Here is a 24863-nt window from a genome sequence, read left to right on the forward strand (position 1 = left end):
GAGCAGAGCGAGCCACCAGCACTCTGAATTTCGAGGGGAGCTCACCGTGGGCCACTTCTCATCTCACAGATGAAGACGCCGAGCCCCAGGGGAGAGGCAGCTGGTAGAACTGGTTAGGACTCGTGGGAGCCTCTGTTTCAGAGGAGCTCTGCTACCTGCCCGATTGCTGCCCCCTCCGGGGTGTCCTGCGCTGATACTCTGAATGGGACAAGCCGTCTCGGGCTCTGGTGAGGAGATTCCAAGAAGCACCAGGGCCCACACCTGCCTCACCCCTGGGGACAAAGGGCAGCCCAGCTGGCTCCTCTCCAGTGTAGGTAACAAGGCAAGGCAAGGAGCAATGTCCCAAACCATGGCTCAAGATAGGAAATGGCTTCTGCACCCCCAAAGCTCTTACTTTGACCTGGCCAAGAGAAGTGTCCTCTTTATCCTGGTCCCCACCACCCCTGGCCCCCCACCCCCACCCCACACACCTTCTGCTGCCCCATCAGAGTGACTAACACTGCCTGGACAGTGAAAATTAATAGCTGTTGTGGCTGCCACAGGTTCTCGAGCCCCTGCTCTGTCCCAGGCCCCGAGCCAGTGACGCCATAGGAGCATCCGATTGGGCATCTGACTTACTCCACACACAGCCTCTAATGGGGAAGTGGACTGAGAGATGGTAAGTCACTTGCCTAGCAACACACAGCTGGTGAGAAGGGAGCTAGAATCCCAATCTAGGCCTTTCTCGTTCCAGTTCTCTAACTGCCCCCTTCTCTGCCAACCCCAGGGAAATGCAAAAAGGGACAGGGTCATTTGAACCTAACCACTTCCCTTCCAGCTATGGGTCTGAGAATAGTAACGTTTTTCATGCCTCAGAGACTTCATGAAGCTGCTCCTTGACTCGGTTCCTCTCCCCTTTCCCCTCCCCTGCCTAGTGCTGGGCTTCCTCTGCCTGTTCCCTCCCTGAGCGGCCTTCCCAGCTCTTCTAGCCCCCGCGAGCATCCCCCACTCCTCTGGGGCCTCACAGCGCAGCTCACAGCCTCTCCTAGAGCACCACTCACAACCAAGCACAGTTATTTATTTACACGGCGTCTTCCCCACGTGGGCGGGGGCCCTGTCTTCCCCACTTTACTAGGCTCTGCACAGAGCTGGAATGTGCTAAGTTTCTAGGCAGGGAGGGTGGAGAGGCAGGGGGTTGGGCACTGAAATGTGGAGTCCGCTCTCCTGGTTGACCTTCTCTTTGAGGTCCCCAAGGATCAGAGGGACACCTGCTCTCCTGGGAGGGCAGACCTGCTCGGACTGAGCTAGAGCTGAGCCTCAGCCTCATTCAGCCCGCACCAGTCTTCCTCCCCAGCCTGCAGGAGTCACCCTGACTGTCTGACCCACCACTCCAGTGCCAGCTCAGTCCTACCCCACCCACCGGTCCTGGCTCCCAGTGCCAGCTCAGTCCTACCCCACCCACCAGTCCTGGCTCCCCACCCCCAGCAGCCTGAAGATACCCAAGAAGAGCCTGTGGTAGTCTACCTGCCTCCACCTCTGTCCCACACGGGCCCTCTGCCCTTTCCTGAGGCACCTGGAGTCAGGGGCCCACGCTCCTAGCAGAGACACTCTTCACACCCCACGGCCAACCCTCTCCTATCTCTACTGGCCCCTCTTTCTGCATTTTGGACTTCTCAGTGACTGACCCAGATGTCCTTGGGCCCCCTGGGGGCTGCCATGACCGCAGTCCCACTATACTCCCAACAAGAGGAATAGGGCCACAGCCATCCCCACTGAGGAGAGGCAGATGGATTTGCTCACTCTCAGAACCCACAAATGACCCCAACACTGAGAACCGCAGTGACACGGGTACCCCCAGGCCAGAAACCACACAGTTACACCAAGACTAGGGGATGGGGACACATGCAGACACAGATTCAGGAGCACATGCAGGAACATCAACCAAACGTCAACCCCACGCAGGGCCCCATACTTGGAGCATGGTATAGCAATTTTATTTAATCCTCAAAATCAACCAGTGAAACAGGAATTATTCACACCCATTCTACCGATAGAGAAATCCACTGACAGGGAGACTAAGCACCTTGCCTAAGGTCACACAACTAGAAAATGACTGAGCAGGGCTCTTGTCATCCCCTCACTTGCACTGATACAGTGGGGGCTGCTCTGGGTAGTTCTAGGATTTTCCTATCAACCTACCCCTTTTAGTGCTGGCAAAGAATAGACAAAGTTCTCTTCTCTGGCATAGCTGTGTCCTGAATGAGGTCACTCCCCACAGGCTTTACTTTAAAGCTCAGTTCAAGACCTACTTCCTCCAGGAAGCCTTCTAGGGTTACCCCAGTCCTCTGCCAGCCGACAGCACTTGTAATGTTTCTCATTTGACACTTGGTACTACTATTTGTCAGTCTGGGGGTCCTGCTTCCCCCCCACCGGAATGGCTGGAGTCATGCCTTTCCAAAGCCCCTGAGGGGTTTTGCCCAACACCACACCCGGAAGGCACCTGAAATCAACTGTGGGGGAAGTTGTACCCTCCTTTCCTTCCCTCTCTACCACACAAAGGATCCTGCCAAAGAAACCCAATACCCCCTCCACCTTCAGAGCCTATGTTTGAAGTCCCCGGTGTCCATGCATCAATTTCCACCCAAGTAATTGCAGCCCATCACACACATCATCCCCTATATTTGAAACTCTTTGCGGTTGTCATGGGAACTGCCTTTGCCTTCATTCACTGATCAGGGCTCACAATTAGCTTTGGCAGCGGAAGTCTGTGTCAACAGCAATCACAAGGAGGAGGAGGAGGAGGAGAAAAGGTGCTTCTCCTGGAGACTAGAGACGCAGCAGAGACAGACTGAACCCAAGTACCCAGCAGCGTCCAAGGGAACACAGTCAGAGCCAGCCAAAAACTCCACCCGCCCGCCTGCCCGCAGACTTCCCTACTCACAAACAGAACACACCTGGGCCCCCCAGGCTAACAGACAGAGGCTATAGCTCTGCCCAGACCCCGCACGCCTCCTCGAAGCTTGGGAGAAAGTCTTAGAGTCTATTTCCCCACCCCAAATTCAACAGCTTTGGGCCACCAAATGTTCCAGGATCCAAGCAAACAACAAGAGACCTTAAGAAGTTGTAGAGAGGTGGGACAGGAATGCTGAGTAGTTTAGAAACCCAGGGACAGAGCCCACCCGTGAAAGACTTCCAAGAGGAATTCACACAAAGCCTCTTACCTACCACCTGGAGGACCTGGGAATACCCTCAGGGGTCCCTTGCAGTCAGTCCAGTCCTTCCACACCAGTCGTGAGCATTCAAGAAGCATCTCCACACATCTCAGACTCAGGCAAGATGTCCCCTTCCTCCTGGAAGCCCTCTCACCCTACACCTATGGCTATACTGAGACTCTCGGAACATATCTCCTCCCTTCCCCATGGGCCCAAAGGTGAGTAAGGCTGGTCTCTGCCCTCCAGGCATCCCTCCTCCCTCACAGCCCTGGCAGCCTGTCCTGTAATTATTTGTTTCCACGCTTGTCTCCCTCCCCAGACTGTGAGCTCATTAAGGACAGAGCAAGCGCTGCCTCCTCCTTCCCGCAGCTGAGGCTCCAGCGCCTGGACAGTCCCAGGCGAGACTTGCGCTGAATAAGGCTGGGAAGGCAACTCGCAGTCTGCGAGTCAAAGCAGATGCCTTCCTGCTTGGGAAACTGAAGCCAGTGCCAGAGGGAGTGACGGCCCTCCCCCAGCACAGGGGACACTGCCAGTCCCGCAGCCAGTCCCGCTGCCCATCCCGGGACCCGAGGAACATTCCGGGGAGGTACCGCTCCTCCTTGTCCCAGCACCAGGGCTTCTGACGCCCCACACCATACTGGGGCATGAACGCATACCTTTAAAGAGCAGAGCAATCCGTGAAGGGAGGAAAAGAGGAGACCCGAATGAGCCAGTCCGTGTTCTTCCAGCCTAAATGGCTAGAACAGACTCGATCTAGCCCAGTGTCTGGGTATTTGTTACTGACCCAACATCCCCACACTCCTTCCTGAGGCTTCCTCCAGCCCTGTGGAGGAGGGGTGGGGGGCGGAGGGGGCACATGCCCTCTGGTAAATGCCCCCAAAGGACTTCACTCAATGCAGCCCCCCTTCCGTTTGGAAGGTCCGGAACTGCTGCTCTCCCAGCAGCGTCTCTGTTTGCAGCCTCCCCAGCTAGGGGGAGGGGGTGGTCACTGGACTTGGCACGTACACGGGTCAGAGCCGGCAGTGGAGGAAGAACTTGTACAACCTGATGCAAGCCAGCAAGCCCCAGGCCCAAGGTCACCTGCAGGCCAGCCAGTCACCCCAAAAGTCAGGTGCCAGCTTTCTCTTCTCTTTCAAAAACTAATTAAAAACTTGGGCAATGGGATTTCTTAGGCAAATGATGGGAGATGAGGCCCCATGGGGTGTGTCCATGGCGAGCACGGCAGCAGCCTCTGCCCTGCACGGGCCACACTCAGGTAGAGACCCACCACAGCCCTCAACACCACCACCACCCTCCCACGGCTGCTGGCCAGGCCGAAAGAGCACTCAAGGGAGATGATGGGGTGCCCTTCCTTTCCAACACCTCTCTTCTTGAGCGTCCTACCTTGGATCCACAAAGGAGCTGTGAAGAAGTGATGGGGAGGGGGAGGGGGAATTAGTGACAACTCCTGAGACCCCTGATGTGGTCTTTCAATCAGTCGGAGGTCCAAGGCAAAAAGGAGACAACAGGGCTAGATGTAAACACAGGCACAGCTCCGGGTGGTCAAGACTGGGGGTGGGAAAGGCCACTTCCCAAAGCTTGGGAGCTTCAGAGACAGCCTTTGGGTGGGGAGCCACGCCTCATTCCTATTGTTCTTCCCCCCTTAAAACACAACCCATGCCTTCTAGGAGAAGTGATGATGAGCTTCAGGGTGTGTTTGTTTTAGCCTAGGAAAGCACCAGCCCCTTCCAAACCCCTCCCCGCTTACCTTGGAGGTGGGGTGAGGACAGGGATCCCAATCCAGTATATTCTTCTGAGAGCCGCCAGCACAAACAACTATGTCCCCAACCCAGTTACAGGTTTCAGTGAGGGTCCAGAGATCACACAGGGAAACTCTGTATTCAACAGAACTTTTCAGAGTAATGGAAACATTCGCTATCTGTGCTATCCTGGGCACATAGCCACATGTGCATACTGAGCAACTGAGGGGTCGCTAGTACAGCTGAGTTACTGAATTTGGTTTTATTCCATTTTAAGTAATTTAAATTTAAATGGCCACACAGGGCTAATGGCTACCATACTAGACAGCTCAGAAAGAGTGCATTTCTTAAATCTGGGGAGTCCATGAGTATTACTGAGAATCTGCTGAAAACCATGGGCCTGCTCCCCAGTACCTTCACACATCATTTGGGAGACATTTTCAGAAAGTTTGCAGACTTTATTCCAACACAGGTCTGAGATTAGGTCTAGGTTTAAGACTGTCTATAACTTGACCAAAAACTTTTACTAAGAGCAATGTTTCTTCTGCAAAGTAATTGTCTAAGTAATATGAAAACAGACCTGATATTATACTTCACAGTCTCAACAGGAGACACCAAGCATGGAAGCCCCCACCTGACAGAGGATGTCCTCATGACATCCCTCCCATTCAGCACCCAGCCTCTCCCCAGACATGTGCAGGCACAGGAGAGGCACTCCCTCTCAGGGCTGGCTCTTCATTTTTGGAACAGCTGTAAATGTTAGACATTTATTTTTCTCTTCTTTTTTTTAAAGTAAGCTTTATATCCAAAGTGGTGCTTGAACTCATGACCCTGAGATCAAGAGTCACATGTTCACTGACTAAGCCAGCCAGGCACCCCTAGACAATTCTTTTTTCTAACACAGGTTCAATCTCCCTGCTTATAATTTCCATCCACTACTAAAAGTTCTGCATACTCCTCTACACATAGAAATTCCCTCTTTCACATAAGACTCACCTTGGCATTCTTCACTGCCAAGCTGAACAGCCCTATTTCCTTCAGTTATCCTACATGTGACCATTCTGACAGATCTCAAGAGAGGCTGTCAACAATGCTTTTGGAGTTTCAGCTCTTCCTACTTGCTAGGAAACCAGGGTTCCTTACCTGTGTATTAGTTTTTCTTTTAGTTTCTTTTAGTTTTAGTTTCTTTTAGTTTTTCAAGTACAAGATTCTGGATTCACTGATTAGATTCCATCAGCTCTGGCTGGGGCCCATTGCTCCAGACTACCCCCACTTAACCCCTTGTTCTATCATTCAACTTAATACCTGCACCACAGCCCTCACCACTCCACCCCACGCCCAGAGCTGACACTCCTACTCCCCACCAACATCTCACACCAATACCAACAGGCATCTTAGGAAGATGGTACACATGTCTTCTCCTCCATAAATCTCCAAACCCTCCCATAAGATCCAAGGTTCTATAAACACACCCCTCTTTCACAACCACCACCATCTACTACTCTCATGGGCTCCAAGATCCTGTCAGGCTGCTTACCAGCAGACATCTTCCGAGAGCCCTCTCCTGACTATTCTCAAAACACACACACATAAGTTCCACAAGTTCTTAAGGGGTTTTATTGATAACTCACTAGACTAGAAGGTAATGGGTTCCAGAAGAACAAGAATAAACCTAAAGTAAATCTCAAGAGGTTCCTTATCTCCCTGATCTGCAGGGCAAAGAAATGGGTTGGGTTGGGGCTACCTGGGTGGCTCACTTGGTTAAGCATCCGACTCTTGGTTTCCATTCAGGTCGTGATCTCAAGGTCGTGAGATCGAGCCCCATGTCTGTGGAGCCCCACACTCAGCTCCGAGTCTGCTTAAGCTTCTCTCTCCTTCTCCTGCCCCTTCCCACACCCTGTGTATGTGCACCCACATGCACACTCTCTGAAATAAATAAATCTTAAAAAGAAAGAAAGAGAGAGGAAAGAAAAGAAAAACAAGTGGGTCATCTTCCTTACTATTCTTGGCAACTAGAGTTGTCTACCTGTTCATCCAGACTTACTTAGGGCCCCTTCTCCAAGCTCCACCCCCTTTTCCCAATCACACAAGTACTGAAGATCGGCTCCTCACACCGCATGCACATACAAATCACCTGGGAATCTGGTTAAAGCACAGATTCTGATTCAGTATGTCCTAGGTGGGGCCCAAGATTCTGCAGCTCTAACAAGCTCCCAGGTAACGCCAGTGCTGCTGGTCCACTGACAGGCACAGAGGACACCTGGTCACGAGGCATTCAGATTCTCCGAGACTCAGGGCAAGCAAGCAACCGGCGCTAGAAGAGCCCAGGCGGGCGCCCATTGCCTCGGTCTCTCATCTGCATCAGCGAATTTCCACCCTAACGACACATTAGATGCACCCGGGGAGCCCCAGCCTGACTAGGTTCACCACAGACCAATTAAATCAGAATCCCTGAGAGTGGAGCCCAGGGGATGGCAAAGTGGAATCCCTGGGCCACACGGTTGATAAAGAGACTGAACGAGGCAGCTATGAAGTGGCCTCTCTTCAGGATGACTTTAAATAAAAAGCTGGCCTTCTGATCTGTCCAAGAAGCTGCAGGAGATGCCATCATTTATTTGCAGAAAACCAGATCTATTAATTTGGCTGGGCAGCTTTATAAAGAGCCATAGGGACCAACCCCACTCCCCAGAGCTCACCACCTGCCTTTCTAGTCTCACAAACCACCTTTTGAACAATCTGCTCTGGAGTGGGCCAAAACAGAAGTCAAGCTTATGTGTTCATAATTTCCCAAATCTCTGCAAAATTGGGACCTTTTGCCTGTCTCCAGTCTTTCAGCCCTCTTTCAGCCACCGTGACTGCATAAAGATTGTCACTCTGCAAGCGCAGGTGACTGTTCCGTAGGGAGCCAATGGCTCACACTCAGGCTGAGGCAGCGGACAGGCTCTCCCTCCCCAAGCACACAAGCACACCCGTGCAGTCTTCCCCAAGCTCACTCCTCCCCACACAGCAGGGCCCTGGTAGCTGTTCTCTGTCCCCAGCTATGCAGCCGAAGTTGTAAGCCTACTCTTCCTTCTCGTTCTTGCCGGAGGAGTACACACAAGACGTTTATTGTCTTGGGTATTTTCCACCAGCCTCAGCACATTCTGGCCACTGGACTTCCTGACACTCCTCTTAAGGGGTCAGACCACTCCTGAATCTGCCCTCAGCGACACGCACCCCCTTTCCACATATGGAGCGTGGCCTTCCACCATCCACGCTCACTCAACAGCAGCCCGCACAGCCACCCAGATGGCTCAGTTCTCCCTGAGTCCCACCACCATCCTCCTTGGGGCACCATTCAGGGGCTGTACTGTCAGCATTTCCTTTTGAGGGGGGCAATCCTATCCCTCCTGCTAAGTTCCCTTTTAGAGCCTGTGGCCATGGGGTTAAAAACTGTTTGCATTTGTAAAAAAAATTTCTAAACTCTGTGACCAATGCCTGTCCTTGCCCAGCCTTCACTCCGGCTTCACAGACGCTAAGCTGGGGTTCCTTTCTCAATAATGGATCTGATCACCTCTGTTTTACCAGTCAATTCTCCCCTTGCTGGTGGGAACTGGTGCCAGCCCGAGAACACCCCTCCCCCCAGCCTCTGTCTTCAGAAACACAGAGTGACAGGCAAGGCAAGAATTCACAGGTATTCTGATACTGTGGAGGGGTCCCCAACGCTGAGGTATCTTGTCTCAAAACTGGCAGAGAGAGCCACTGAAGCCACGTGGCTGAGGGCCACACAGTGTTTTCACACTATATATATATATATAATCTTCCCATTTCTCTTCGTTTTCACCCACAATGTTCTCAGTCGAGCTTCCCACCTCATACACATGTTTTTCTAAGGAGGGTTTGGATTTTTTTTTCCATTAATAGTTATTCTCCGACCCTTCCTATCAGGTGTTTAGTGCCTTCACCATGAGCAACTTCTCAGTCAGGCCCAAGACCACAGCAGGTCCCGGCCCCCGGGTGTCCAGCCTCCTCCGCCAGCACAGAGGCTGGCAAACTCCTCCCTCCTTCAGCCCGGCTCCAGAGTTCTTCTGTGAGCAAGCTACAAGATGTCTAGAGATAAACACTTAATTTGTATTATATCTCTACAATTACCACTCAGAGACTAACTAATACAGAATTGCTTATGCATAAAGACACCACACTGTCTCCGTTTCTTTCACCCATGGCCACCCCTCAGAGTTCGAGTTCCCTCCCAACCATCTTCTCTAGATGTTCTAGGAATGTTTTGTCCCCGTCTATTGATTACCTACTATGTGCCAGACATTATGCATATATTAATCTCCATTAATCCTCACAACAACCCCGCGGAGAAGGGTCACGCCATCCGACAACTAAAAAACCGATGCTCAAAGGGCGCCTGGGTGGCTCAGTCAGTTAAGTGTCAGCTCTTAAGCTCAACTCAGGTCTTGAACTCCGAGTCATGAGTTCAAGCCCTACGTTGGGGCTCCATGCCCAGCATGAAGCCTACTTTTAAAAAAAAGAGAAAGAGAGACACCAGTGCTCAAGACAGTAAGCAGTATAGTGCTTACTTTGGGGTCCGAGACCTACTTTGTCTCCACACCCACCAAACCCTACTTTTCTAATTAGGCATCTTTGTTGTGCTTCAAGTCACCACTCAGGTAAAAAGAATGTGAAGACTATCAGCCTCAGACATCAGCCTAGGACCTAAATCCTTCCTGCCATTAGGAAGAAAGACCTCAGTCCAGGAATGAACCACATCAAGGCAGACGACCTCACGTTCAGTCCCAGAGAGCAGTCACCTGGCTCTGGTGGGAGGGCCCATCCCTGGGAGCGATCTCTAGTCTTAAAATAATGAACTTCTTTTCTGAGAGAAGGGGCTCCACAGGACCTCCCCCTACACACACACACACACACACACACACACACACTACAAAAAAGTGTGAGGAGAAGAGAAGAAAGACGGGAAGCCCAAGATAACGTCCCCCCTTTACAGAATGGTACAAGGAAGCTGTTAGTAGACAGCTCAAAGGAGGCAGGGGGAGGTGGAGACGGGATGGAAGAAAAAGGGGCCTAGAAGAAGAAATGCCAGGGAGCAGGGAGGCAAGGAGATGGACTGGTTCTCAAGAGACTCCTGGATGCTGTGTCTTGCCCCACCTGAAGAATCAGGGCCAAACTCTAAAGGTCCATTCCTGAGCCAAAACCAACCGCCCCCCCCAGATGTCAGTAATATGTCTTCCCCTTTCCCAACCTCCCCAATCCCAGGACACATTCCCTCTGCTACAAGCTTGCTCAGGTCTAATGCTTACGGTCCCAGCAGTCCCCCTGGGGCTGGTAAATGCGGGGCTGGTTCCTTGGCTCAGTCATGCAAGCAGAGCCTCTCGGGGTATTTCTCAGTTCCTTGACTATGCCAGAGATACGCTCATTAAATGCAGCATGGTCTGGACAGTGGTCTCACGCTTTCAGCTTTCACAGACCCATTAAAAAAAAAGTTGTAGATCTAAAGCTACTAGTTACCATCTTGTATTTTACCAAGTAAAGACTTTTTTAAAAAAATAGACCCACTTTCCATCAGCACTCTCATTTTATAAAAGAAAACACATTTTGAACGTCAAATTGAAAGGTTCTATGCTTAAAACAAGTCTAAAAAAGCTCACTCCAATTGTCCTCTTTCCATTACTTCTCTAGAAACTGGGAGAGCTTTGTGGTGGGCCAGCACTGGTTACATGCCCGTATGCGGACCTTCTGTCCTGGGACACCTGGGACACCAGTCCCAGACGCTGGGGGCCTACAGGGGCAGCCGGCCATGGAGAGGTCCACAGAGATTCAGATCTCTCAGCAGAGCGGTCTCTAAGCCTCAGCGAAGCCAGATCCCTGTATTTGAACCATGATCACCGGGCTGCCCAGGCCAGCAGCTTAGGCACAAGTATGACAAAGACCCTCATTCCCCGCCCCCTTCACTCGGCTATGCCGCACTGGTGCTGCCCTAAGAAAAGCTCAGACATGGTTTGACAGTGCCACTGGTTCCAGGACCATCCAACTTGGAAAGATCAGCCCCCCAGCTCCTCGGGTTTGATCACAGGAGAAGTAGAGTGAAACATAAGTGGAGGGAAGGTGAACGCTTGAAGGAAGCAACCAAGGGAACCAAGCTTTCAAAGTAGACTGAGCAGGTCTTCCTTACACCAGAACAGCAGATCTCTTGCCAAGCAGTGAAGCCTACCCCTGCTCTTCTCCCCGCTTTCAGAAAGGGACCCACAGGGCCCCACACCAGCAGGATGCCAACTCCCCAAGGCACCAGCAACATACAGGGGGTGGACGTGGTCTCCCAGGCTGGAGTGGGGAGCTGCCTGCTTTAACCAGAGACCAGGGAAGTCAAGCACAGAGCCTGTGGTCCTGGGTCGTGACAGGCAGCTTCCACAGGGAGTGGACAGAAGGTGAAAAGAGCAAAAAACATCCCAGCGACACCCACTTCCCTGCCCCCGACACTTGGAGCTTCCTATCCAGCCACGGGACCACAGCCCCATCAAGCTCACGGCACAGCTGGGCGCTCAGCGGTCAGGGAAATCCCGAGCACCAGCCGCCAGCCCGTAGAAGCCACAGGTGCCCTAGCCCTCAGAAGCGCGGCTGCTCCCAGCCCAGCTGGAAAGGGCTTCAAAGGCCATCAAGCGCAACCCCTCCATTTCCCCAGGGAGAAGACAGGCCCCGAGAGGGGGCCCGAGTTGTCTGAGCCCTCGGACAAATCAGTGGCTGAGCGGAGGAGCCCCGCAGACAGCGCAGGCCGCCGGCTCTGTCCAGCGCCAGTTCCGCTGCCTAGAGCGACCTCAGCCGCTCCACCGCTCCTCCCAAGCTGCTCAACTTTGCTCATCACTACTCCTGCCAACTCTCCGCTATCGAGGCTGCCACCAACCTCGTGCTGGCAGCCCGCCACCCAACTAGAAGGGAAAGATGGCTAGTGCAGGGTCACTACCTCTCCACTTTCCCCTTTCATCTCATCCCCGCTCCTCCTTTCCTCCATCCCCCTATTCCAGATAAAGGGAGTACTCTTTCCTGGGCTTGACAGGGTCTCAAAAGTACATCATTTATTCATTCACTCATTCATTCCATTAGTCTCCGAGTGCCGACTACATGTCAAGGAACGGGGCCGGGTCCTGAGAACACAAGAGATAAAGAAAAGTCTTTGACCTCCAGAAGTACTTCAGTCCAGCAGGGGAACCCAAATCATGGGTTGTCATTAAATTTCCAGTTCCAGCTGGCGCTCTTGCTGTCTTTCTGAGAAGAATGATGGGGCCATCCCATTCCATCAGGGCAGCATAAAACCACCCTATCACCCCAAATCTTTCTTTCCAAATCCCTCAGTCTCTACCCCTTACCTGACACCAACACTCCCCATGTCACTCAAGCATTGGTGTGACCCTGAAGTACACCTGAGGCTTCAAGCAGGACAAAAAAACTTCTAGAAATAAGGCTGGATGTGTCCTGCATCAAATGCAAACATCAGAGATGAGAGTGCTGGCCGGAGCCCCCACTCCCTGGTTCCTCTCGCTTTCAAACCATCAGCCCGGCAAAGAAGCACAAGCCCGCTCGGGCCCACGGCCCCATCCAGAGTTAGACGGAAAGGATGAGAACGGAAGCACGGGCTGAACGGTGTCCGACAAGCCCCTGGGAAAACAGCGGTCGGTGGTAAGGGCAGGGCGGCGAGCAAGGGCCCACTTACCTCCTTGAGAAGCCCCACCTTCTTCTTCAGCACCTCACACTTGCGCAGTTTGCAGATCTGGTGCGTGCGGCGGTTGGTGCAGCTGGTGCAGGCCCCGCAGTTCTCCAGCCGCCGGCAGGGCTCACAGGTACCACACCGTTTTCGTTTCTTTCGCCCATCTCCACCCCCTCGGAGCTGGGGCTCGCTCCCAGCCATGGGGAGCCCAGGCCCCTGGAAACCCCCTACCATCACCTGGCCCTGAGGGAAGTCATAAAGGCCTGGCAGTTCCGGCTGGACCGCCAGGGGCACCTGAAATTGGCTCATAGTGCTGCCAGGGGCAGGGGCATAGGTGCCAGAGAAGGGCCGCGGTCCAGCGTCCTGCCTGCCCGCCAAGGCCCTCCACCAGCTCTTTCTCTCCTAAGACAGTCAAGAGTGCACAAGGGTGAAGGCAAGTAACTCCAGTATCCAGAATGGGCGCCTCTTCACCTCCTCTGCAGCACTCTGGCCGGGCTCAGCCGGGGGCCACTCTCCCATCTGCTGGAGCCCGGGATCTGGGGCAGGACACCAGCAGCGGTCCCCAGAGAAGGGATCATCTTGGCTGGGCGGGCTCTTCACCCTCACCCACCCTGGACCCAGGCATGAGGTGAGCAGGTGGGTGTGTGGTGGGGGCTGGGCAGGTTGAGGAGGTTCTCCTGGTATTTGTCCTGGGGGGGGGGGGGGCAGGATGATGGAGAAGAAGACAGCGTTGCCTAAAAAAGAGACAGAAAGGGGAAGCGCATCACTCGAGGCTCAGGGACAACTTTCACATGTTACCTCTTCCTGCTTCTGGAAGAAGAGAAAATGGGGGAAGAGAAAGGGCTTGCTCACATGAAGTCCTGCCCAGAACCTCTGGCAGGGCGCACCGGCACCCGCTCCCCGCCTGCGGGAGGAGGCCTTGCGCCCGATGGGGGTGCTGAGGGAACCTGCCCGACGAATGTAAGGGGGTAATCAAGGTGAGATTTCTAAGAAAGTTGTCCTCTCCCCCCACCCCCGGGCTTCGGAGAGTTTCACCAAAATTCCCACACACACACCCTTCACTGGAGGTCGCTGGGCCCTCCCCGAGGGAGCAGGGCTTTCAAAATAAAGTTTGCTGAGAGCTTCACTCGGCGGGGCTGCCCGAGCGCCCCCAGCACGGAAGCGGCCTGGATGGGGGCGCGCCCGGGGTAGCCCGCGCCGGCCGCCCCGCCGCGCCCCCCTCCCCCGCCGGTCGGCCAGACCCGGGAGGGAGGCCCGCTCCGCCGAGGGGGCGCGGGGAGGGGGGCGCGCTCCAGCTCGGGCCGGGCCGCGCGCGCGCCGCCGCTCGGGCTCCTTTGTTCTGGGGCCTCGGCCGCTCGGCTCCGGCGGCTCCGCAGCCCCCGCCCCGCCCCGCCGCCCCCGCCCGGCTCCGCTACACTGTGACCCGTAGCACCGCCGCCCCGTCCCCCGCAACAAAGTAGCGGGCCCCCCCCCAGGCAGGCCCCCGGGCCGTCCCCTCCCCCCTCCCCGGGCCGGGCCCCCCACGCCTCCCCGCCGCCCCTCCCCCACCCCGGAGCCGGAAAGGCACCGACTGCACCGACCTGCCCGCCGCCTCCGGGGCGGAGCGCACAAAGGGGCAAAGTTTCCCGGCCCGCGCTGCCGCCGCCACCACCGTCGCGGCCGCCGCCGCCGCCTGGGGCGCCCGCCTCACGGAGCGCCTGGCCGGGCCGAGCTCGGCGCGCGGAGCCCCCCGCCCGGGCCGAGGAGGGGACGGCGCAGGAGGAAGGAAGAGGCAGCGGCGGCCGCGGCGGCAGCAGCAGCAGCAATGAAGGCGTCCGCGGGACTCCCCGCCCCCCGCGCGCCGCGGCACGTGCTCGCCCGGGGACTCCCCCGCCCGGGAGGGCGCGCACGTGCGGCCCGGCCGAGCCCCGCCGGCCCCGCCGGCCCCGCCGCCCCCTCCGCCGGGCCCGGGGCTGCGCGATGGCTGGAGTGGGGGGGGAGTTCCCTCGGAGGGGGGAGGGGACCGAGCGGAGAGCCCGCGGCCGCAGGGCCCGGCTCCGCCGCCGCGCCTTTGCACCTGCAGCACCTCCCCACCCCCGCGTCGGCCCTCCCAGGACCCGGCTGCCACCTTGGGGCTGGCGGCCCCCGCCCTCCGGCGCTTCTGCAGCCCGGGCAGGCGAGGCGGGCCGCGCGGGGTGGGGCACGCGGACCTCCCAGCCTAGGCCCTCGGCGGAGCCGGCCCCGGTGTCCCCACTTCCTGCCGCTCCCTATGGGCCCGAGCGGTCCGGGACGGCCCCGGAGCCCCGGGAGTCCTGAGCTCCGGGCCTGACTGACCCCCCTCTCCCGGCTGCCGCTCGCTCATTCCGAGGCAGGACAATGGGGGACATCGCGCGTTTGCGTACCGAGTCAGCCTGGCCGGCAAGGAGGGGGTACCCGGGGGCAGAGGCTGCGGGCCGGCCGCGGGGCACCCTCGCAGGGGTCACGGCCGAGCGCCGTACTCAGGCGGACCCCAGGGCCCCGCCATCGCGAGCCTCCCCCGCGCCGCACTCGGCTCTTTCGCGTCGAAAACAAAGACTAACCCGATACCCCCGCCCTGCCTCCCAGAGGAGGGGGAACGGGCGCGTCGCGGAGGGTAACGGGGGAGGACAGCGTTCAGGAGGGGCTCGGAGAGCCTCCGCGGGGGCCGTGGCACAACCAAGCCCCATTAGCCGGTGCACACACTTTGAAAAGTCACCCTGGGCTGTTTTCCAGGCAGAGGACACGGAGCACGGCACAAGAATATTTCCAAGTTGCCAAACTGCCCGTTCTCTCTGCTGCTTTTTTTCCCTCACCTGTTGTGCAGGCCAAGTTGAAATTCCAGGTTAAATTAATTCTGCTCCACCCATCTGGCCTGACTGCTAGGCGAGTGCCCGTAGCTGCCTTCCACCTACCTGGGTTGCTGGGGAGAAGGGTGGGTCTCTAACACACACACACACACACACACACACACACACACACATACACACACACACACACACACACGCTCGCGCGCGGGCAAGTCCTGGCAGAAACAACCACGGGGCGGACTGGCCTGACCAGTTTGGGCGGTGCTCAGGGAGCCAGGTACCTGGCAGGCATCCCCGCCCGGCTGAAGCTAACAACTCAGCCAGAACTGGAAAAAGAGCATTCGGCCGGCTATTTAGAAGAAACAAAAAAAGTAACTGATCTCAAGTAGCGCTGTCCAGAAAGCCCTAGGCGGTAGGAGAAGCCGGGGTTCTGCCTGGAACTTCCCTCCTCGAAGGCCTTTTTTTGACAGCCTGCTGCAGCGGCCAGGGTTGTCAGCTGTGGGTGGGTAGGAACATGGCTGCGGTACTTACTTCCTACCCGGGTGCTTGAGAGGACTAAAGAGTTTCTGTTCAGGGAAGTAAGTCTAGAAGAGATACTTTGAGAGTATAATTTTCAATCAAACATGAGAACAGGCTGTGGACTTGAAATTGTTGTCACTGTAATAAATGTTTAATGTTTTCAATAATTCATTTTAATGAAAATTATGTAAAAGAAAATGTAGAATATACAGAGAATTTGAAGACAAACATCACCCAAATACAACCCCATTTAACTATGTGCTACATTTCCTTCTAGCCTTTTCTATTTGTAGATTAGTTCCTTTTTTTTTTTTAATAACGTGGTTGTACACGCTCTGATTACGCAATTTGCTGCCTTCTTTTCACTTAACTTTATACCATAAGCATTTCCCTATTTGTTTCACAATCTCCAGATAGCGTGACAATGGGGCGAAGCAGGTGGCTTAGGAACAGCGAATTCTGGGTTCCAGACCCAGCTGTGTCATTTGCTAGCAGAGTGACCTTGGACAAGGTACTCACCAACTCTGAGAGAATCCAAGTAGTTGGCCTAGGGCATTCTAGACAGCATTACTTGAAATCAGTTACTTCTTTTTTTCTTCATAGGGCATAATAAATGAGAACAGTTATTGTCTCACCTGTAGAACAACCTTGTGAACCAGGTACTATCATGAAACTCATTTTACAGATAAAGGAACAGAGAGATTAAGTAACTTGCCCAAGGTCACTCAGCTAGCAAATGGTAGGTTCAGAATTTGAGCCTGGCATCTTTCCTCCCATATTCTGAGCAATTTACTGTGTGAAAGTACTCTCCACCAGCCATCTATGGGAGCAGGGGTTGTTTCACAAAACCCTGGGGCTTAGCTAGCTAGGTGGATGCCGGTGCCATTCACCAAGCAGAGTGTGGCAGGAGACGTGCATGGAGCCATCCATGTGGAGCTGGAAACACACACGTGAGCCTCATTGCTGAGCACAGTGTGAGACCTCAGGTGTGGAGGGGCTCACGGTAGCGGACACGGAGAGTGAAAGGAAAGGGCTCCAGAGAAACGGGCCTGACAAGGGGCCAACCACAGAGACTAACAAGGAGCAGCCAGGGAGGTGGGAGGGGAACCGGGCCCAGACGGACACCTGCCTGTGTTTTCCCAACTGCTTCTCCCTCCGGAACTCTGCCCTTCTCATTTGCTCATTTCATGTGCCTAGGGAAACCCCTTACCACTTCACCCGCCCCACACACCCCGCCCCAGCTACTCCTTCTACCTGCCAAATTCCCACTCGTCCTGCAAGTCTCAGCATAAATGCCAGTTCTTCTATGAAACTTTTTCCAGCTCCCGGGATTCCAGAGCCCCACCTACCACCCCCCCCACCAAGAAGTTTGAGGCTCCCTCCCTTTGCAACACTTATCTTATCAGCATTGTAATTGTTGGTACATTTCCCTCCCAGTTACTCTGGGCTCCTGGAGGGCTGGGACCTTGTCTTTTCACCTTTGTAACTGTACACTTAGCACTGGATCAATATGTGTTGAATGAAGAAATGAGGTCAGTAGAACCTGATCAATGACATATCCCAGTGACATCGAAGACCCACAGGCTTCCGAGAGTTTGCTTTGTCTTTTTTCTAGCGGGCCTTCTCGGCTCTGCAGCCTCCTGTGCTGTCGGGTTACTCCTTCCTCACACTCAGGGCAGCAGAGCAGCCTGAGGTGCCCAGCGAAGCTCTCTGCCCTGGAGGCGGCATTAAGCTAGAGGCAGTGGTTTGCTAACTGTGGTCCCCAGACGCAGCATCACCACACCTGGGAACTTGTTAGAAATGCAAGCTCTCCGGCCCCACCTAAACCTACTGAAGCAGAAACTGCAGGTGCGGGCCCAGCGCTGTGTTTTAACAAGCCTTTGGGTGATGCACGCTGGAGTTGGAGGAGCACTGGACTCGCCCGAAGCCAGCGGTTGAGAAACCAGATCAGCACCCAGGCGGCGGCCAGAATCAGGCCCCAGGCGCTTAGAGGAAGTAGACTGGGAGAGGCTCCTTTTAATTAAGCAGGGTGGTTAGCCCCACCCCCCAGCGACCGAAGACTGAGCCCTTTTTAGGCCAGGGCTCCGGTGAGGTCAGGACCTGGCTGCCGCAGCTGCCCCAAGGGTTAGAAAGGGAAATCCCGTCGCGAAGGAAACAAGCCCAGTGGACTGCGAGCTCTGCAGGGTTGGCAGGGGGCGTTTCCCCGACTGGGGACGGATGTGGGGCTGGGAAATCGTGAAGACTTCCCGCTCCACTGAAGAAGGGCAGTGGATTCAGCATGCGGAGAAGAGCACAGGGAGTTGGGTTTGATGTGCCGGCGTGGTTCTTCTGGAAGTCACTTCATGGAATGAACACTGCCGCTTGCTTGCGGAACCTGTGAATGATCGCGTGTGACTAACCTCTGAGATGCTTGGCCCTGCTCCTTCTCTTTAGCTAAGATGCAATTTGTCCTGTCTGAAGGAGCTTTGCACTATGGAACGTTTTGCAGAAATGTGAACATACAGCCAGGTCCCCACCTGAAGGCATGGGGGGTTTATTTGGTTGGGGATGTGTTTCTTCTTTGGTCCTGTACTGGTTAAAAATATTACCAGCTGTTTTCGGCTGTTTTCGTAGAGTTTTCCCGTTTCAAAGCGCTTCCACATATATTATCATTCTGTCTGCAGAGTGGCGAATACACCAAGTGCAAGTGTTACTTTCCTTTTCTTTCTGTGACATAGCTTTTATTCTTATTATCACCATCTCACAGATAAAGGAACAGGGACTCAGAGAGGTAATTTGTCCAAGGTCATTCAGTACCAGGTGGCACAACTGGGCCTACAATCCAGGACCTCTGTAATTCACCTATCAGGGCCAGAGCTGATATGGGGCAAAAGCCGGCATTTTGCTCCTAGGAAGAGACAGATGTGTCCGTAGATTCCTTTTGGTCATGCATTGGTTAGTGTGATGTGTGTAGCATATCTAGACTATGTTTTCTGAGTAACTCAGCAAATGCTTTCCTGTCTTATTTTTGAATTTAGGCTGAATCAAATAGACTGTATAACTAGCAAGGAGAATGCGAGATCCCCACCATAGTAGGAAAAAGATGAAATAACCTGGAAATCTTCCAGCCTAAGGGGGCTGGGCAGGAGGGTGGGAACTTTGATGGACTCCGATTCACAGGCTGCTGAATACCAAACAGGTTATAAAGGCCTTGGTAACCCCACACCCAAGTCTTGGTTTGACCCGATGTAACAGTCAGGATCCATTAGGTTTCATGATAATAACAAGCCCCATGTGTCAATCATGAAATATGTCCACTGGGGGCCAATAGGAGCCATGTTTCCCATAGCCACTCGGGGACTCAGGCAGCTGCAACTGGACATGTCGCCCCCTCGACCCTGAAGGCAGGAAATGAGGATGGGGCAGATCAAGCACTAATTTCCAAAGTGTTTACCTGGAAGCAATTCACATCATTTCTGCTCTCGTTTTAGTGGCCAAAGCAAGTCGCAGAGTGGCCAGGAAGAACTGTGCATGCAATGCTCCCAAGTGCCTGCAAGGAGAAGCAAACATTTGGTTAACAGCACTAATAACACACAGGGAATAGCGGATATGGATATTCGAGGGGTGTGTAAGTGCAATCAGTTCTGCCCATTTCACGAGTGCTTCTGCCTCCTGGGGATGAGAATCTGAGATTCCCATTCTATTGGGTTGTCATTCCTTCCACTAGAGAGGATTCTGAGACTTAGACCAGGGACAAGGAAATCTGAGCAGAGGGAAGCATAGTGGAAGAGATAAGTGGCAGTGGGGCAAACTCAGTAGATTGATGTTAAATTGAGAAAGAATCCAGCAGTGGAAAGGACTCAGGGTATCTCTATCACCAGGGACCCACCTGCTAAAGGAAAGTTCTAAAGCAGCAGAGCCATGGCAGAAGCATTTCCTGCCTTCTCACCATTCACTCCCACTCATCCTTCCTGGCTAAACTTGGGTGACACTCCAGGAAGCCTTTGATGGTCTCTCGAAACTGAACCTTCCCAGCACATTGTTAGAGTGCCTGGGTCCGTCCTGTGAACTGTGCTGTGGGAAGAGAGCACATCTCACTCAGGATTGCCCTACGGGGGATGTGGTAGAATCTCAACATGAAGGCAGAGCACCCAGCAGGAAGGCTGCTGCAGGAACCCAGGTGAGAACAAAATCATGGTGGCCTCCTGTTGGGTTGTGAGGTGGGGGTGGAGAAAAGTACTGGAGAGAGATTTACAGAGTCACGTCAACAGGGTAGGGACCAATGACGTGAGGACGTATGAAGGAAGTTTTTGGAAGAGCAAGGTTAGCCTTTCTAAAAGGATTTTGTTTAAAAAAAAAAAGGGGGGGGGTTGAGAATTGGGGAGAGGAAAGCACAGAAAATACGTGTACTATGAAATCATGAAATTCCTGAGCTACACATCTTAAGAATCCAGCCAGAGCACTGCAAAGCCTTCTTAGAAGAGTTGAGCATCCCTACAAGATGGCTTCAACTTCACCCAGTTTGTCCCATTGCCTTGTTTCTATATGCTGCTCCCGTTCCATCTCTGCAGAGCAGGAGCTTGTCCCATCTGAGACCTGAACTTGACATCAACCCCTTTCATTCTCAAGGTTCCCTGGCCCCATATACTTTATGCGTGCCCCATTTGCAGGAACTGTGCAATGCTGGCAAACCCATCCTCAGAGCCCCTACCAATCCACTTGGCCATGGTGCGCCCCTCCCCCCACACCTCCCGTTTCCCCAAACACTGACATACTCCCTCTGGGTGCCTGGGCTCCATTTCCAGCTCTGCTGTGCACTGGCTTGTGACTGTGGGTGAGGTAATTCCTCTCCCCCCAGCCTCCTTCCCATCTGTCCAAATGCTACTTATATTACCTCCTTTGCAGAGTCCTTTGCAGAGGATCAAAGGAACCATGGTATGACAATGTCCTGTCTCGGACCTTGGTGTATAGTAGGCACTCAGGTGGTTCCCTCCTTTCATCCCGTGCCATCCCCTGGTTCCTCTTCCCCATTCACAGAGAAAGGGCCTTACAATTTTTTAACCACATGTAGCCATGACAACCAGAGTTAAAATGTATATAATCGTTAGGGAGGATATTATGTATTACCTAGGAGAAGGAAGGTGATGATGTCCAGGTGCCCAGGATGGGACTTGCCCCCGAGTATAAAGAAGCCCCCCAACAGCCTCCCCAGCTGATGATGACAGTCTTCCAAATGCGTCCTTCCCTACATATTCAAGCAGCCCTAGCGCCTGCCACCTCCACTCTAACCTGTCCTGAACTTGTCCCCTCTCTCGGCCTCCAGGCAGCTACCCAGGTCTCACTCCCACTCCCCTCCTTGCCCTCACCTCGAGGCCTCCTTTCTCACAGACATGGATCCCACCGCCGTTGATTCAGACCTCCTGGGCCTAACAGTCTCACCAGAGCCCTAGACTTGAAAAGACGGGGAGCCTGGACCATCCTGCAGCCTATCAGGAGAAGTTTCAAAGTCTAGGCTCTCCAGGTGTGACAGGTGGGCCCGCAGCAGCTGCAGACTCCTCCTGAGAGTCTGCTCTCAGGAGGCCCTGGAGCTTCTGAGTCAGGCTCTGCATTCCAACGAGCCTTCTAGGTGATTCCTGGGCACCCTACAAATGGAGAAGTTCTGCTTGCAAAGTCTTCAGGGATTAACGGGCTAGAGATGAAAAAGCCGCAGTGCTTCCCCGTGGAGCAGGAGAGGCGCTCTTGGGAACACCTGCACTGATGGACGGAGTCATTCGAGGTCACTCTGGCAGCGTTCCTGGGGAGGGAGTCTGTATTGCCAACATGGCAGTATTTATCTGCTAAGCCAGGGAAGGGGTGGGTATGAGCTAATGCCTCCCTCTCCTTGCCATTCTTTCGGTTGTCCTCCTGAAGACAGGACTAGGCCATGACCCACATCCGCCTGTCATTGGCCATTCCAAACCACAATAAAGCACAAATTTGAACATCCAACTTTTGGAAAACTATAATTATTTATGCTGAACCAAAGCCTTTCAGACAGAAAAGGGGTGTGAAGGCAGAAAGAGCCACAGCGAACATACAGATTAGCGCCTCAAACAGGAAGGGGCAGTGGGCAAAGGGCACGTGAGTGAGGCGGTGATGGAAGCCCCAGAAGAACCTCACAGCTGCTAGAAAAAGAAGGGAGAAGAACAACAACACACAGAAAGTTGGAAGCAACCCACAGGGCCCGATGGGTGTAGAAAAGTCGAAGCTGTGGGATTTTTGGAAAATATCCCCAGGGCCCAGGGAGGAAGCTGCCCCTTGGCCATAAAAGCCTCCTTGGAGGCAGGCAGGCAAATTCCTTACGTGATATACCTGAGATGCAGGGTCTGTGCACAGGACATCCAGTTAAATTTGAATGTCAGAGAAACAACATATCATTTCTTAGCATATGTATATACCAAATGCTACATTCTGAAGCAGCCCTGCGGCAGGGTTAGAGTCTGTTCCCAAGGCCTATGACCCAGGAATTTGGGGCTGAAAGTCAGTCTCCACCTAAGGCCCAGTGGAACCTTCCTACAGCCTACCCTATTTCTGAAAAAAAATCGGAGAGAAAATGGGCTTTGTTAATTTTAGGGTGGGGAAGTCTTTTATGAGAGAGGCTATGCCATATTGTTTGCTTTTAAATGTTTTGTCCTACAAAGGTGGGGCTTACCAATGTGTTTTTCACATTATCATGTATCAGGTAGGGCAGGTCAAGGAATGTGTATTTCCTTGTAAAGTAAAAAGTAAAAAGTATTCTAGTTTTGATCATTTCAAGTCAGGTTCCTGTAAGAGATGAACTGTTTCTTAGTCCAGACCAATAAAATCCTGCTTAATCAGAAAAATTGCTCCTATGTAATCACACAGTTATTCACTGAGACCTGTAGAAGAGACTGTTGGTAACTGTTTAACTGATCAGGTAGTCTAAAGGTATTTCTGTGCACAAAATCAATAGACTCTTCTGTACATCAACAACCCAAATTAAATGCTAAATTTAGGGAAAATATTTCCAAAACAAATGAACAGGAAAAGTGTTATATATACTTAGTATTCTTTTTTTTTAAGACATTATTTATTTACTTGACAGAGAGCACAAGCAGGGGGAGCAGCAGGCAGAGGGAAAGGAAGAAGCAGGCTCCCTGCTCACAGGGAGCCCGATGGGGGATTCAGTCCCAGGACCCTGGGATCATGACCTGAGCTGAAGGCAGATGCTTAACTGACAGAGCCACACAGGTACCCCTATACTTAGTATTCTTTTTTTTTTTTTTTTTTAAGATTTTATTTGTTTATTTGACAGAGAGAGATTACAAGTAGGCAGAGAGGCAGGCAGAGAGAGGAAGGGAAACAGGCTCCCTGCTGAGCAGAGAGCCCGATGTGGGGCTCGATCTCAGGACCCTTGATCCTAGGACCCTGGGACCCTGGCACCCTGGCACCCTGGCACCCTGGGATCATGACCTGAGCCAAAGGCAGAGGCTTTAACCCATTGAGCCACACAGGCACCCCTATACTTAGTATTCTTAATGTGTAAGAAAAAACATGAATATCCAAAGTGAAGGGGGGAGGCCAACGATGTGAACATTCACAAAAGAAGGAATACAAATGACCAATAAAAATATAAAAAGTCCAACCTCATTAATAATCATAGCAAACTGGTAGATTATAAAATAAAAATACTCAATTTTGCAAAGACTGTAACAATTCTCTTTCCCAACATATGGGAATACAAATGGGCAAAAAGAAAAATCTGAAAAAAAAATGTAGTTCAATGTTAATCACTATTAATTTTGTAGACCCTATCTTTAAAAATCTATGTTTTAGGATGCCTGGGTGTCACAGTTGGTTAAGTGACACCTTTGGTTTCAGCTCAGGTCCTGATCTCAGAGTCTGCTTAAGACTCTCGCTCTCTTTGTCCCTGCCTCCCCTAAAGTAAATAAATCTTAAAAATATCTTTTCTGTTTTAATATTAAAATAGTGTTTTTGAAAAATATGTGGCAACAATGGAAAACATTTATGAAATATATGAAATCATGTACATTTGTAAGTAGATACGCACAAAGATAGGAAGAGAATACATCGCAATAATAACAATGGATCTCTTGATGATTTTTTTCTCTTCATACCTGTCTTCTAGGGGGTCCTGGCTGGCTCAGTCATTTATCGTCTGCCCTCAGCTGAGGTCATGATCCCAGGATCCTGGGATCGAGCCCCACATCGGGCTCCCTGCTCAGTGGGAAGCCTGCTTCTCCATCTCCCACTCCCCCTGCTTGTGTTCCCTCTCTCCCTGTGTCTCTCTCTGTCAAATAAATAAAATCTCTTAAACAAATACCTTTCTTCTAAAACTTTAACAAATACTATTATTGCTATAATGGAGAAATAATTATATTTTTTAAGATTTTATTTTATTTATTTGCGAGAGAATGAGTGAGAGAGAGCATGAGAGAGAAGGTTGGAGGGAGAAGCAGACTCTCCAAAGAGCTGGGAGCCCGATACGGGACTCGATCCCAGAAGTCCGGGATCATGACCTGAGCCGAAGGCAGTCACTCAACCAACTGAGTCACCCAGGCGCCCCTAAAAAATTATTTTTGAAAAAAGACAAATGGAAAGCAGTTCCTTGAGAAAGAAGGAAGCCAATCCTGATTACTAACAGAATGACTGTGGCTTTGCACATTGCAGCCACCTGGAGAATTCCAGGAATCCTGGTGCCCAGGCCCCACACCCAGAGATTCTGGTTGAATGGATCGGGGTGGGGGCCCCAAGCCTCATGTGCTTGGCAACATCTAACCACACTTGGGTGTGGTCTAACATGCAACCAGGCTGGGAACCTCTCTTTGATGAAGCCATCTCACGTTTTGGCAGAAGTTTAGGCCCCTGGTGCTAGACGAACTGCAAGACCTGGTTTCAAGCCCCA

The 24863-nt window shown here is 52.9% G+C and overlaps 2 protein-coding genes across 4 annotated transcripts in view; one reads left to right on the forward strand and one right to left on the reverse strand.

Moving 5' to 3' along the window:
* The window catches only part of TET3 (tet methylcytosine dioxygenase 3), a 99592-nt gene extending 86642 nt beyond the window's left edge, over positions 1–12950 (reverse strand). The window contains exon 1 of the mRNA XM_082743955.1: positions 12642–12950. Coding sequence (XP_082600081.1) covers positions 12642–12944 — 303 coding nt within the window. The 5' untranslated portion in view covers positions 12945–12950. The remainder of the gene's footprint in view (positions 1–12641) is intronic.
* Positions 12951–13090: 140 nt separating this feature from the next.
* LOC309871204 (uncharacterized protein) lies at positions 13091–24248 on the forward strand (the record flags this gene model as incomplete). 3 transcript variants are annotated; one of them, XR_014315076.1, is made up of 5 exons in its annotated part: positions 13091–13263; positions 19429–19565; positions 21326–21458; positions 23043–23188; positions 24087–24248. XR_014315076.1 is itself a non-coding variant. In XM_082743978.1 (3 exons), the coding sequence occupies 3 exons, from the start codon at positions 13091–13093 to the stop codon at positions 21385–21387; spliced, it is 372 nt and encodes a 123-aa protein (XP_082600104.1). In that variant the 3' UTR covers positions 21388–21944. The 3 variants fall into 3 exon arrangements, 1 of the variants encoding a protein (XP_082600104.1); XR_014315077.1 differs by lacking the exon at positions 23043–23188; XM_082743978.1 differs by lacking the exons at positions 23043–23188; positions 24087–24248 and having other exon boundaries at positions 21326–21944.
* Between the last annotated feature and the right edge of the window lie 615 nt (positions 24249–24863).

The sequence above is a fragment of the Mustela nivalis genome, assembly GCF_964662115.1.
Source record: "Mustela nivalis genome assembly, chromosome: 8".
In the NCBI taxonomy this organism is placed as follows: domain Eukaryota; kingdom Metazoa; phylum Chordata; class Mammalia; order Carnivora; family Mustelidae; genus Mustela; species Mustela nivalis.